This window comes from Bacillus rossius, chromosome 12 (assembly GCF_032445375.1).
Source record: "Bacillus rossius redtenbacheri isolate Brsri chromosome 12, Brsri_v3, whole genome shotgun sequence".
Lineage (NCBI taxonomy): Eukaryota > Metazoa > Arthropoda > Insecta > Phasmatodea > Bacillidae > Bacillus > Bacillus rossius.
In genome coordinates, this window is record NC_086339.1 from 12,962,365 (window position 1) to 12,978,435 (window position 16,071).

General features: G+C 37.8%; 1 protein-coding gene across 2 annotated transcripts in view; it reads left to right on the plus strand.

Annotated features, from left to right (window-relative positions):
- The window catches only part of LOC134537550 (kinesin-like protein KIF20A), a 57,197-nt gene that overhangs the window by 10,786 nt on the left and 30,340 nt on the right, over nt 1-16,071 (plus strand). For both annotated transcript variants that reach the window (XM_063378111.1, XM_063378110.1), the window contains exons 9-15: nt 1,006-1,134; nt 2,500-2,680; nt 6,291-6,363; nt 7,029-7,105; nt 7,339-7,541; nt 9,593-9,737; nt 13,730-13,933. In XM_063378111.1, the coding sequence (XP_063234181.1) occupies nt 1,006-1,134; nt 2,500-2,680; nt 6,291-6,363; nt 7,029-7,105; nt 7,339-7,541; nt 9,593-9,737; nt 13,730-13,933 (1,012 nt within the window). The remainder of the gene's footprint in view (nt 1-1,005; nt 1,135-2,499; nt 2,681-6,290; nt 6,364-7,028; nt 7,106-7,338; nt 7,542-9,592; nt 9,738-13,729; nt 13,934-16,071) is intronic.

A 16,071-nucleotide genomic window follows, 5' to 3' on the forward strand; every position in this document is an offset into this window, starting at 1 on the left:
TGCATGCAACGCATGCTCTCTATTTGGTTGTGTCGCTTCCTGTATAGTGCGCACACACGTAGCTGAATATCGATATCTCGCCGATTGCATACAACGCGTGCACTTTATCAGCTGCTGAGTTAACTACATTTGATAGCCCGCATTCTTTCGTGTTGTGTACTACGGTAGTTACGCGTTCATTCGGCTTACATTTGGATCACAGATGTTTTTCTATTTAAAGTTGAAGAAAGATTTTTGTTGTTATGACTTATTAATTTAAATTGTTTGGCGTGCTCTTTTATACTTCCCTTTTTAAATAAACTTACCAAAAAAAAATTTTCCCGCATAATCATCGCACCCCTACTTTTCAAACTTGATTTTAGAATAAAATTGGCGACGATTATTTGAGATAACACGGTACTTTTATGTTTTCCTGGTTTTTCATATTTTGGTCCTGGTCCCTTGAAATGTGTAAAAATGAGAATATGCTTTATATTCTTGAATATCAAATATTTGTTGGTTGTAATATTGTGTTAGACTCAACTACTTCTGCTACACAAAAATTAAACTGTGACAGTTTTCCACTGTGTACATTTTGCATGATTGGAATTAGTTATTAGATTTGCCTGTTATTTAGTTAGTTAGTTAGTTTTGGTGTTGTATTTTTTTTTATGAATTATTTATTTATGAAGATACAATTTTATAGATCAAATACAATAGTTGAATTTTTTTATGATACTTATGTTACCAAAACAGTGTTATTGTGCACTATTAGTAAATAATTATTTGTAATAAGCTTATCTAGGAGACAATTACTCAAAACATTAAAAATAAATCTTAAAGTATTTATTTGTTTGAAAAATATACCTACATTGTAATGTAAAAATTAGCAAGTTGTAAAATTTAATTTTTGACATGTTTTACAAAATTTGTCAATGATATTACTTGATTCCAGAAGTTATTTGTTCAGCTGTGAGTTTATTACTTGAAGGTGTATCATTTTGGAGATTCATTTTCTCTTTGCAGGTTTTCATTCTGCGATTTGGCAGGCAGCGAGCGTGCTAAAAAGACTCTTAACTGTGGAGAAAGAATGAAAGAGTCTCAAAACATTAACACATCTCTTTTGGTGCTTGGGAGATGTCTTACTAGTATAAGGTAAAGAAAACTTTGTTGAGGTACATATTTGTACATCTTGCCTTTCCATACCAACTCTGTCAAAACTGCCTTCTTATTGGCTAAAATTATTATTCTTACAACTATTCTGTGATTTCCCGGTCAAAGAGCTTTCCCATGGTTTTGGCTAACGCCTGTGTGTGTGTGTAACACTGGATGCATTAAAATATATTCAAACACTTTGACGCCACAGCGTCTGGCAATATACTAAGTTCTGTAAAGTAACAAAAATACTGTGATTTTAAATATAAAATGAACATTTAAATCAAATGAAACAAAACATTGAATATCACATTTACATTAACACTAACATAGCCAAAAAAGTTAAAAAGTTAAAAAATATTGTTGAAACGCTTTTGTAAATAAAATAATTGAATATCAAAATGAATTACAAGAATATTCGAAACATTTAATATAATTGCGAAACTAGGTCCTTACTCCTTGTGATCTTGAACTTAAATACATAACCAGATGATCTCTCTGAATGACAAATCATTCATCTAAAAAAATACTCATACTCAATGAAAAAATTAGTTACTAATAATAGTTGTAATATAAAAAAAACCAACACAATATTTATTCATCTAAAATATACATACTCATAAAAGCTGGTTATTGCAGGGTCTGGCAAAGTTAAAGCCTCTATCACTGTATAATGACTAGATTTGGGCCTATACAATAAATAGGACAACATTTTTCCTTTGAAATAATAGGTCTATATTTGAAATTTATTACGTCAAATAATTCCCAATCCCATCCAGTTTCCTGGTTATTTTTTTTCCTGCCTGAAAATTTCCTGAACCAAAATTCACTATCCTGTCCAGCTCTACCTGAAAGTGAAGCCATGCCCATTTTCTTATCAATGTAAACATCATGTATATTTACATGTAACAGAAATGCAAAACTTTTCTCATCATTCTGAAACAATCAATATGTCATTCACAGAAGAGGGCATAGCTTTTACTGTGTACACATTTAATTTTTATCTATGGCCATGGTTTCAAAGTTCCAAATAAACAATGCTTCAATAATGAAACAAGGGTGAAAATGACTGTCTTGCGAAAATTTGCTTGTTAGTGATATTATCGAGCCATGTCACCAATAAACCTTTTTATCACATTTATTCACAGCTATATCACGTAAACGATTTTCCATCATCTTTAATAATAATTTATTCTTTTTAATTTTTGTGTCTGTTATAAGCATTATTTAATTAATTTTCACCCTTCACAAACATTAAGTGAATGGTACAAAATTCTCATCAACCACACAAGATCTTGTGCACAGGGTTATGGATGTAGGAATAGGTAACCCTGCAACTGATGCGAAAATGTAATGGGTGTCCAGAGCCAACCAGCAGCTGAAAGAGAAGCTGCCAGTTCCGTTCAGGGACTCCAAACTGACCCGGCTGTTCAAAGAGCCACTTCAGAGGAAGGGCTGTGTGTCGATCATCGTCAACGTCAACTTGGACCCGTACCTGTATGACGAGACCATGAATGTCCTCAAGTTCTCTGCCATTGCAAGAGAGGTAATATACTGTATAAAAACATACCGTATTCACTCGCGTAATGTCCGCCCTCGCATAATGTCCGCACCCTTTATTTATATACCCTTAAAAGAAAAAATTAAAAATTCGCATAATGTCCGCACCAGTCGTCTACGGCGGGCAACACAACTTTGGCCACCCCTAAAGGACGCAGTACGAATGGAAAGTTGACGACTCTGTAAACAAAGTCGTGACCTTGAGCTGTCCTTTCTCTCCTGTTCTGAAAGGGTGGGGAAATTCGTTGAACTGAACAAAGCACGGTCAAAGGCCCCGCCCGTGTAAACATTTTTGAGAAAAATTTAAAAACGTGTTTATCTGAGGGCAGGGCAGCTTGGCATGCATCAAACAACAAGCCATGTATTGTGAGCGGCGGGAGGTGATTTTGTAAGTGTCCGTTCTCAGTAGGACCGTCGTGAGGCATGCCAGACGTAAGCAGTTAGTCCTATCTCAAACGACATAAAGATAAAGAAAGCTGAACTCGTGCGCTGCCGTGTTGATGTGGAGTGTTGTCGGCGAAGAAGAGGGGAAGTGAAGGAGGAAGGGAAGTGGGTCAAGGATTCTAAGGCCCGAATTCAGAGTTGACCTTCGAAAGCGCATCCAACTCTCATTCATCTGGCAGACTCCACCTCTCATACTTCAAAAACGCCTTTCGAATGACTGCCAGCTGACAGCTTGTTCCCATCCACTTTCAGTGAAGATCTGGCAACATGGCACAAAAATTTTCTTAGATCAAGTACTTGGAGTGTGTGTGGAAAAGCGCCCTATTTCATTTCGATTGTCTTTTGTTTCCTCTCCCGCTGAAAATAATATTTTGTTTGGATTGGACACGAGGTTAGGGTTACCAGACACTGATAATAAAAAAGGACGACATTCATCTCGCAAAAGGAGGACAATATATATATTTTTTAAAAAAGTCATGAATTAATTACAATGGAGTACGATATTTTACAATGTTTTGGCATTTAATACAGTTTCAGTATAAAGAATCAAACAAACTACGCATATACAGCATATTAAAAACACGTGCTTCTGCCTGTGCTGCTACCTGTCAAGCTGTCATAGTACTACTTACTAGTGGGATGACTCTGCGGACAGCGCGCGCTTTGCCCATAGTGTAACTGCAGGAATTATCTCACTTTATAAAAAAGCCGGAAATTTTGGAGCATTAAGGAAAATCCGGCCGGACGCAAAAAAATACGTAAAAAGGAGGACATGTCCTCCTTTTGCTGGACGTCTGGTAACCCTACACGAGGTTGAGAAATTTTCTTAAGATTGGATACGTTGCCTAAAATTATAGTGTTTTCTCCAGATGAAAAAGTGATTATTTTTGATCTCGTGAGAAAGCACAAAACCATAATCGAAAACAAAACAAAAAAAAACAGATGCAGTTTCTTACAGAGAAAAAAAATTGTGTTTCGAACTCTTGATCCCGACAAAAATCAAACGAATCTGCTAAATTTCTTATATACCTTCGCGGAACTGGATTTTCATTTTTAAGATCATCAAAAAATTCAAAAACCTCGTCAATGTGATTTGGAAATTCATCCAAATCTTCTGCCATCGCTACAAAACACGTGTCTGATGCACACTTTGCGGGCGAAACTATTTTTTTGAAAACGCATATTTAATTCCAAAATATATTTTACATATCTGCCATATGACAAAAATGTTTTAAACAATTACAAACATACATGAGAACACGTTTTTATGTGGGAATTATATATTAAAACCATCAACTGCTCCGCCGATTTTTCAACTGAACAGGCATTCGAATGAGCTTCAGACCACATTCACTTTCAAGTGGTTGGCTCTCCTTATCCAGCAGTCAACCAACCACTGAAAAACGTCTGCCGAGCAGCTTCAATGGAAAAGCCTTTCGGTGTGTGGATGACCGTCGAAATAGCTCTCTGAATTCGGCCCTAACACTCCTTTGTCTGGTTGGCTGGATAGCTGGCAGGATGGAGGTTAAGCCACGCCTCTGCCTCTCTCCGCTCCTGCCACAGCGCTGCCCCTGCCTCACCCCCCTGCGGAGTCGTTGCCCCTCTCTTCCTTCTGCCGCGTCGCTGCCTCCCCCGCCTTCATCATTAGAACAAAGATGCACGACTTGAATAGAACACAAAATTTTGTATTTTTGTATTTTTCCTCGCATAATGTCCGCACCCCATTTTTTTGGCCAAAAATGTGGTCAAATTACTGCGGACATTACGCGAGCGATTACGGTAAACAAGTTTCGGTTTTCTGCCTTTCAGTGGAATCAGTTCATACCATGTTCCTATTTGCAATGATAAACAGACAGAATAAAAAAAAATGTTACTGACACCTAAATACTAATACTTAGAGGCAAGATTTTATGGTTTATATTTGGGTAAATTTTGTTTTTAAAAAAGGAGATTTATTCATAAAGATAGCACCATTTTCAACAAAAGTGACACTTAATTGTTCAATGATACTTTCTTTACCAAAAAAGTGTCATTTTGACTGATACATGATGGACTTTTATTATATAATAATTTGTAATAAGTGTGTCAAAGAAAGTATATGTGCCTTGGAAAAATGTTCCACTGTCATAATGTAAAAAATAATTACTAATAACAGTTGCAATATAAAAAAAGTAAATTTTTTTCCAATATTTAGTACCCTACATACATTTTGGTACTAACTCTGTGCTAAATAATTTACATTCATTGAATTCAGTATAGGTATTAAAAGATTTAAATTTTTTAATCTTATTTGAGTTATGATTAAATATGATGATTAATTTAATGATTTTTTGTTGCATTTTGATGCTTTATGGTGAATTAACTTGCATTTCGTTGTTTGTTATATGGTGTTTTGACTTGATTTTCGGTGTTATTTCAGCTTTATCGCAATTAACAATATAATCTTGTCCCTACTAATATTAATACACTGTTCGGGGTTACCTAAGTGATCACCAATGTTTCACCAAGGTGATTTGAGCTTGATTTTGACTTTGGTCAAGTCCAGATTTTGCATTATTAGGGAGCATGATTAGATGTTGCTGTGAGGCAAGTTTTTAAGTTTGGTTGCATATTATGATAATGTAGTGTTCATGTGAACAGCACACGTCATGGCAAAACATGCCACAGAGTGGCAAGGGGAGTGATGAATAGACTTGTGGACTCAACAGAAAAAAAAAACTGCCAGAATCTCTCTATGTTTTGCTCAGGTGCACGGAGGCTTCCTTGAGGATTTACTCTTACAAAAGCAGCCTGGTTCTTGAAATTGCTTGTGCCTCTGTAGAATGCTGTGAGCGATAGGAGGTACACTATAGTGATGTCAACAAAAATCACTATGAACAATGTAACTGAAACACATTAGTTAAAGCTAAGAATGCAAAATGCTTTTTGTTAACGATGTGTTGAATCCTCGGCTTATACTGAACAAGCACGCTAGCAGTAACCAACTGTCGTGGCGTCAGGGCAACACCTCCAGAGCTTACCAACCAAACAGGTTGCACTCATCTGCCATAAAATTAGTACATGACTTTTTAAGAATTAATCATTGCTAAAATCTATTGTGTTATTTGAAGAATTTTTAAGTTTTTTTAATATATTATACATTATTTTTCCAGGTTGTACTTCCTCGGAAAAAGCCTAGAAAACGTATGACTTTGTTTGGCCAGCACTTGCAGAAACGCAAACAATGTAAGTATTGCACACTTTTTATGTCATTTTAGTTCTCTCTTTTTTCTTCTTTCTCCTCCCCTTTTATTCCGCTCTATTCCTCTTCCCCTTCCTTTTCCCTCCCCGTTTGTCCGTTACTAACATTCCCCCTCCACATACCTTCTGATTTGCATTCTCTGCCTTACTCTGAGTCTTCTCCTAAGCCCCTCCCTCTTTCTTTTTCCCATTATCTTTCTGTCCCTCCCACTCACTCTCCCTCTCCCTCTCTCCTCTCACCCTGTATCCTTCCCCCTCCCTCTTTCACTTCAACCATTTTCCTCTCACCATCTTTTCCCTGCTTGTTTCTTCCTACACTTAACCTCCCTTCTTCCTCCTTTATCCTTTTCTCTCCTTTCCACCCACTTATCAACCTTCTCTATTTGTTACTATTACTTCTTATCTTCTGCTCACCCTCTTCCCTTGTCTCTTCCCCTCTTACTTTGTCTCTTCCCCTCTTACTTTGTCTCTTCCCATTCTTCCTTTGTCGCTCCCCCTTACCACATCTTTCCCTCTTTATTCCTCCTCTCCCTCTCTCCCCCCCTTCACCATACTCATCCCCTCCTCCTTGACACTCTCCCCCTCTTCTTTCTCTGTGTGTGTTTGTATAGGTGTTTGTCTTGTGTTAGCTCTGAGGGTGCTTGTTACAGCGATGATGGTGGGCAGTACCGATGGTTCCGTTATCAGTGCTACAGACAGCAAGGACGCCTCTGCCTGTGGTGCCGAGGTGAGGAAAACGGTTTCGTCTTTCCACAAATAGAATGTAATTAAAAGGCAGTGTGAGACGTCTTACACAGTTCTGAAATCTCGGTTTACAATGCTACTTAATTGTTCCCTACTTGCGGCACGGCGGTCTGCAGAGCGACTGTAAAACTGCTAGACATTTGCTGTATGTTACCACTGGTGTATTCACGTTGTGGCGGCAGTGCTCTCGGAGTGACAGGGACGGTGTGTCTGCAGCCCCTCCTGAAGCTCATAGAGAAGCTGCAGGAAGAGCTGAGGCGGGAGCAGGCCGGCAGCGCGAAACTGGCGCAGCAGCTGCGCAGCAAGGAGCGCGAGTGCGCCGCGAAGGACCGCGACTTTGCCGTGCGCGAGGACCAGCTGCGCAGCGAGCTGGTGCACGACTTCCAAGACAGCCTCCAGCAGCTGGTCGCACGCGGCGAGTGAGTTGCGCACGTTCTCAATTGCAAGGGTGGTGTTAAAGCTGTGAAGGTGCTAGTTCGTGACTGTATCACAGTTTTAAACACAGGTTTTTTTTTTTTTGGCCTCTGAATACTACCGGTATCCATGAGAACTTTTACTAATAAGGATAGCTTCCAAAATGTGAATTGTGTAATGATTACAACGTACACACATACATTTTGGATTGCAAGGTAGTATTAAGCTTGTAAAGGTGCTAGTTTGTGATTGTATAACAGTTTTAAACATAGGGTTTTTTTTTTTGGCCTCTGACAACTACTGGTATCCATGAGAACTATTACTAATAAGGATAGCTTCCAAAATGTGAATTGTGTCGCGATTAACATGCTGATGAGCAGAAACAATCACAAATAAAACATGTTGGGAAGGAACCCTTGTGTGCTAAAGGACATAAAAAAAAAGGAACACATTACAGTGGTTCTATTCTTCCTTTCCCATTTCTTTTACAACCTACGCCACAGGAAGGACATCAAAGACTACTGCTCTGGCGTTAGTTTATCACAGCAGGATTAGTAACATTGTTTTGGCAGATTAGTCTTGTCAAACTGTCTAATTCAACTGATGATAAAATACTATAATTTATTAAGTTGTAAGAAATAAATTATGTTGGATGCAGGAGAAAATAAAAAAACTTAAGAGCATAAATTATATACTGCATTATGTACCGTATTTACTTGTGTATAGTGCGCACCACGATTTTTGCAACAAATTCCAAAAAAAAAAAATTTCCCCAAAAAATAAATTTTACTAACATTTTGTGGTACCTGTTAAGTAATTACTTATGAAACAAATGATTATTTACATTGATGTGTGGTGATGTGTCAGGAAAATACTTAAATTCAGTACTCTTCCACCTGACAGCAAAACTTTTGTGGCATACTGTACCATCTGAAACGACCGCGCAAGCTAAACTCTGCTGTGTAGACGGAAGATAATGAAGCGCTGTATCGTCACAACTGGTACAAGCACGAGAGGGAGGGAGGCAGGCAGGAACCTGACTATGCCATCAAGTAACCTTGACAGTTGACAGGGACTAAACACCACCACTCCCGTCACCGTTGCTAAGCTGGCGCGGAGGACTAGATGACTCACCTCGCACGTGTGTGTGTGTGTGTGTGTGAAAGAAAGAGAGGCCTTGTTGCTTGTGCGTATGTGTGGGGTCACCCATCACCCGGCAGTTAACGACTAACACTCCTCCTCCTCCCCCCCCCCCCCCCCCCCCCCAAAAATTTTTTTTTTTCGTGTATAGCGTGCATCCTTGATTTTTTTCCTTTACTTGAGGGAAAAAAGGGCGCGCTATACACAAGTATATACGGTATTAGCATTACATGTGACTAGAAAAAAGGATGAAAAAATTCTGGAAATGTCATGAAAGCATTATTAATGTAGTTAGTTTTTTTTTTTTAAGTTAAAAGTTATTTCCAGCTAGAGAGGTAGTCCAGTGATAACAGCATTTTACCTATTTTTGGGACAACCCTGACAGAGACATAACAATTTTAGTGTTCAATAGCATTATAACAAGGTATTGCTAAGTTGATTCCTTCTTAAAAGGCATAGCCAATTTTTTCTCCAATTCATCTTAGTATTAGTCATGTAAGTCTTAGTCACTGTATTAAAGAAATGAACAGAAAAGTTTTCTAATGAATTTTATCAGTTAATGTTTTCACAAATGTAGCGACTCTGTGTTCTAACATTAATCACGTAAAGTAGGAAAATATTTAAATGTAAAGTTTTTTTTTTTTTGTGATAAATCAAAACTAAACTAGAGATCTCAATGGCCACATACCTAAACTCTTGAACTTCAATAAAAAAAAGACATAGCCTTTTTCTAATTAGCTGTCAGGGTAACTGTCAAAGTTAATTTTCAATTAAATGTTCGTTCAATGGTACAGGAATTATTTTTTGTATTATTAAATTATTATTTTAGTTTATTGGAACTGAAAAATACTGAAATAATAGATTAAAAACTTTTATTCTATTTGCTATTTTGGGTTGTGGCTATGCTATATTTCAGAGCTACACGGGAATCTTTGGAGTACCGCATGGAAGAAATGGCTGATTTTCGCATACGACTGGCAGAAAAGAAATATGCTCAAAAGTTGAGCAAACTGCAAAGGCAACTGAAGAAACGAAAGATTCAGGATGTTGAAGATATAGAGGTACAAACATTTTTCTTATTAAATTATTGTAATTAGTTTTACTTTATTAACAGCTCTTTAATCTTTACCTCTAGGTGAGGTAGATTTGTATGTGGTTGTGGTCAGCTATAAACACATTTATTTGCAAAGGAATAAAGCTGTCAGTAGGGATCAACTGTGGATGATTGTGCCAATCATTTTTGCATTCGGTGGTGGTTTCCAGCCAGGACTTTTGATTTGCACTGTGTAATGAGCAGGGAGAGCATTAATTTTTTTGGCATCAATGTACTAGTGTTTTATTAGTACTAAATCAGATCAGATGGCTATGATGGTGACAATTTTATTTAAATTTTGATTAAAGTTATCATTCAGGTTTCACGTAAACTACTTGTATTATTGCCTTACTATCTGAAGATCTGAACAATTACCACCATGAGCCCATCTCATTCAATCCATGGGCTTACATGTCATTGAAAATAATGTATCATGTACTGCAGTCCACTAAGGTTTATCTGAACTCTTTTGTCATCAACCATTGAGAATAATTGCAGCCAGTAAACTGCTTGTGCTCTCGTATACATCCAATTATGCACGAAATTATAACTTAGTCCGGGCTCTCGAAAATCGTATGGTAGGTAAGAAACGTCTGCAAGTGGCAGAAATTTGAACAAGTAAATTTTCTGTCAAAACGACCAGAAAGGAATATGCTCTATAGTTCTTGACTGCTTTCAGATACAAAATACTAGGCACTGAACTATCTTTCGGAAGAACTGGGGAAAAATTCGTATTCGGTTCTCCAGATTTTGATTTTATTTGTTTCACATAACTCCAGGCAAGTGTTTTCTATTGCTTTTTTTCATTTATACGTAGGAATCCCAAAATTAAACATTTTCAGGTGGCGAAGGAGTAGACGTTCTCACTCTTAATGTTGTCATCATGAATCGTGAGACCATTTTACAAAAAATGTGGCAGTGTATCTTTAACCCTTAAATTGACAGTGTATCCTGTAAGATACACCTCAAATGAAAAAAATCATGTTCCTACAAGATGGCTTCCTTCGTCTTCCTTTATGCACTGTTGTGTGCCATTATGTGTGTAGTGTGGTTTCTGATTAGTGCTGCCATCTAGCGAGTGTTACTGTAACTTGAAAAGCCTGCAGTGTCAACATGGCCGCTAGGAGCTTTGTTGTTAGTGAAAATAAGGTAAGAAATCTAGCTGTTTTGTTATGAAAAAAAATTGTTGCATGTTTATATGCACAAAATTGGTTTTTGTAATGATTATGAGTTCGTTATCTGGTATTACGAATTAGAATAATTGTGCCAATGGTTTTATACGACTGTAAAATTTTTATGTATCTCAAAAGATACACTGCCAATACCCCTAAAAGAATAGATTTTTGGCATGTGTATCCTCTAAGATACAATGCCAAGTACTCACAAATTTGAATTTTCTTACATATGTATCTTACTAGACACAATGCCAATTTCTCTCAAATATGATTTCTCTGAATTTTCAGTTGTAACATGCAGTTGGTACAGAAGAAAGTGTCCCAGTCAACAACTTCACAATTACAGTAAATGTTCAGACACCAGTGCACTATTTTTTGTCTTTCTTCAGTGATGATTTGATAACTACTATAGTAGAAAATACCAATTCATATTCTACACAAGTCACCGGCAAAAGTGTCAACACAACTCACAATGAAATTAAAGATTTCTTAGCAATATTGCTAAGAATGGGTATTGTGGACATGCCTGCATACACAGACTACTGGTCTGAAGCTATGAGCTTTGAACATGTATCAAGTGTGATGCCCCTGAAACAATTTCAGGCTCTAAGACGATACCTGTATTTCGCAAACAATGAAGAAATGAACGACGATAGTTTCTATAAAGTGCAGCCTGTCTTGGAAATTATTCGTCAGAACTGTATCAGACTGGAAAGTGAGAAGAGGCACTCCATAGACGAAATGATGATACCCTACAAGGGTACCAAAGCTGGCTCCTGACGACAATACGTAAAAAACAAGCCCAAGAAATGGGGTTACAAGATGTTTGTTCGGTCAGGTGTTTCAGGAATTGTATATGATTTTTTGATGTATGGTGGGGAGGATACATTCCGTGGGTATTCATTTACCACAGAGGAAGAACAACTTGGAATGAGTGGGAAAGTGGTTGTAGCATTGTACAAATCAATTCGAAATCCACAGTGTCAAATAGTTTACTTTGATAACTTTTTCTGCTCACTTGAACTGATTCTGTGGCTCAGAGATGAGTATGGCATATTTAGTTTGGGTACTTTGCGGGCAAACCGTTTACGGGGGTACCCACTGAAAGCTGATAAACAGCTTGCTAAATCTGGCCGTGGTTCGTATGATCAGAAAGTAGAAGATGACAAGAAAATTGCTATTATCAGATGGTAAGACAACAGGGCAGTAGTCTTGGCAAGTTCATATGTGGCATCTGAGCCTGTAACCACAATCAAGCGGTACAGCAAAGCAGAGAAGAAGAGAGTAGATGTATGTTGTTCTGAAATCGTAAAACACTAAACACACATATGGGTGGCGTAGACTTATCAGATATGCTAGTAGCTCTATACAGGACTGGGATAAAAACACGTCGATGGTACATGGGAATCTTCTCCCAAATTTTAGACATCTGTGTAAATAATGCGTGGTTACTATATGGAAGAGAATGCACACTAAAGAACACTCCTTCAGATCTCACCCTGAAACAGTTTCGACTACGAGTAGCTGATGGATTACAACTTCATGGGAAACTTAGGCGAGGACGACCAAGCAGTCAAGAGTTAGGAGAACAGCAGCCTAAAAAAATTCGTAAACCTGTTACTATACGACCAGGAGAAGACATCAGATATGACATGGTTGGTCACTTTCCTGTGTTCACAAGTAAAGGGAGGTGCAAACTTTGCATGAAAGGCCAGACAAGTGTTATTTGTCATAAGTGCAATCAGAGACTATGTTTTGTCGAACATCGTAACTGCTTTCTGGAATTTCATTTTTAAAAAGTGAGTTTTTTTATCTCTATAAAACTTTACAACATTTGTGCTTTGGATGGATGACATTTTTCAGACTATTAAATTATGAACAGTTTTCAAGACAAGAAGTGATATGGTTTCGTTGCAGGTACATTACTTAGTACTTGAATGGATGTGACATTTTTGAGAATTGCATAAACAGTAGTTTCAGGATAATGAATCTGACATGTGTAAAATATCACAACATATTTTATTTGTACAACATGAATGGTTCATAGAATAAGGTGATTTGAAAAATATGGATGAGACATTATTGTGTCAAAAAAAGTTGTACCTGCATAAAAATAGTAATAGTATTGTGTTTCTTTGTTTTTTTTTCTGAATTTTTCTACATCAGGTAACATATACACTTCAGTAATAAATTACGTCCTGCAAGTTGTTACCTGTTATGTATGCTGATAATGTTTCCAGCAAGTTGGCATTGTTTCTTTGTGGATACAGCCCTTCAAAAACTTAAATTGTTAGCAAACTGGCAATGTATCTTGACAGATACAACTAAAATCCAATTACTCCTGAAGATCAATATTTTTTCTATTATTTTTTAACATCACCTGATGATAGTGTTCATCCATTAAAGTAGCAAAAAAATTTTTTTCATAACATTTTTTTCCTTGCCAATTTAAGGGTTAAAGACAAACAAAATTTAACCAGGGAACAAGACGAAGTTGAAAAATTGTTGGCTTGTTTCAGAAAGTTCATGTATCAAGTATATAATCTTTGGTTTTAACATTTAAGTTTTTTACATAGCTTGGTGAGTCCATTGGTACAAAGCTCGAACATTGTCAAGTGCTAAATTGAGATTTCCTGCTTATAACGTTTTCCTGCTTGTAATGTTTTTTTTCTTGTGCTCCCTTGAAAAATCATTATAACAGGGTTCTACTGTAGTTTTAATGTAAAGCGCTGCGCTTGCCGCCTGTTGCGAACAAGTCCCGGGAGATTTAGAGTCGGGTGTGCAGGAGGAGCCCGAGGACGCCCCCGAGGAGCGGCTGCGGGACTGCGAGAAGCGCCTGGCCGGGATGCAGCAGGAGGCCCTGAGCGTGCGGACTGAGCGGGACGCCCTGCGAGCCACCGTCGCGCTGCAGACCCAGCGGGCCAACGGCCTGCAGGAGCGCGTCAGCCGGCTGGAGCTGCAGCTCGAGGTGGCCACCGTCGCCACCGAGGTGAGGGTCCTCCCTGCTCCCCCGGGGGACACTGCGAGACAGCCCCGTTCTCGAGCAGTGATCAGTTTCATAACATCTCATGCAATTTTTGTTCCATGTAAAAAAATATGAAAGGTTCACCTTTCCTCAAGATGCACATGTGACTTAACTTTAACAGTGAACGTTGGGAAAAAAAGCTCACAAGCTATGTTATATAAAATATTCATAAGGAAATGAATACAGTGAAACCTCATTAATACAAACCTGAAGGGGAGTAAAATATTTCAGTTCGTAATAACGAGGTTCATATTAATGAGGTTCTTGAGCCAATAGGTAGAATAAGAACTCAATAAGAAATATTGAATTCCTACATGTCGGAGCAATAAAAATGTGGAATATTATTATTGTAATAGAAGCCAGATATTGACATGCACTCTAACAAAATACACTTAGAATGAATTTTAATAGTTTTAATAAAATATACTATAACAGACTGATAATTAGTATACATATACATATGTATGTATTCTTATTTAATATGTTTCCAAAGTTTTGACAAAAATGATTAACATTTACCGTACAGTTAATTGCCGTTGAGTGTATAGCAATTCTTATGCAAAGTATGCAAGATATATTTACATAGGTTTAAAAAAATCATTAATTTTTTTCTGGACACACTTATCTCTGTAAATATCATTTACAGCAGAACATATCTTCTCAAATCCTGCAATCAAGTCAATTGGCACATCACTTGCAGCAAGTACATTTTCCAGTGTACGCAAAGCACTGATTGTGTCACTTTTGCTTGGAAGTTTATGCACTACCTCACCATTGTCGTCATCACCATCATTATCCTGACTTGTACCACCCTCACAAAGTGACTGTACAGCGTCAGCCCTTGGTGTTTCCTGTAATCCTCGTGAACCAACAAGATCTTCTGCAGTTAATCTTGCACTGGTGTACACACTGTCATCAATATGAACAAACTCATTGAAGTCATTATCAATTTGCACATGTTCTTTTAACTCTTGCCAATCCTCTAAAGGTTGATCACAGTCAGGTTCTTCAACAGTTTGCTGGCCAAAACCACTTTTTGCAAAGCAATGCACAATTGTCTTTTGGCTGATGGCTATACTGTGGATAGCATCCAAAACTGACCATCTAGGAAGCTCAGTCTTTCCTTTTTCACACTGCCTGATAAGGTATTTCACCAAGCGCTGTCTGTAGTTTCTTTTGAAGCACTGTATTATACCTTGGTCGAGTGGTTGTGTCACACTTGTATTTGGTAGCAAGAAGAGTAAGGTAATGTTTTCCAACTTCATACCATGAGCAGTATGTGCAGCACAGTTGTCCAACAATAACAAAATTTTGCGATTTAGAGTCGCCATTTTCCTGTCCAATTTTAACAACCACAAGTGGAAAATTTTTGTGGTGACCCAAGCCTTACTGTTTGCCTCGTAATCTACTGGCAGGTTTTTTGCTGCAACATCTTTGAAACATCTTGGCTTGGCAGACTTGCCAATAACCAAGGGTCGAAGTTTAGTACTGCCATCTTGATTACAACATAGTAAAACTGTAAGACGAACTTTACTGTGTTTACCGCCATGGCAGTTTTCACCTTTTACAGTTAGAGTTTTATTGGGCAACAGATTGTAAAAAAGCCCTGTTTCATCCATATTAAACACATCTTGTGGTGCAAATTTACTTACGATGGTCTGTACTGACTGAAGCCAGTCACTCGTTGCTGTTTGGTCGACAGCTGCAGATTCGCCACAAATGGTTTTTGTGGCCAAATTATGCCTATCTTTGAAGCGTTGAAGCCATCCGTTGCTGCAATGGAAATCATCAATTCTGAGTCGCAGTGCCAGCTGATCAGCCTTTTCTTGGATAATAGGCCCGGAAATTGGAACACTGGCGGCGCGCATCTGATGAAACCACTCCAGCAGTTTGGCCTCTAATTCGGAATGTTTACCGACGCGCATCCTTTTCTTAGTTTGATTACTACCTTTCCTGACCGCTTCTTCTATTTTATCTGCTTGCTTTAGAATTGTACTTAAGGTTGATTTTGATATACCAAACTCTTCAGAAAGTTCTGTTTTCATTTTTTCACCCTGACAAACTGAATTTATCATCTTAATTTTCGTCTTCAATGCAATTTC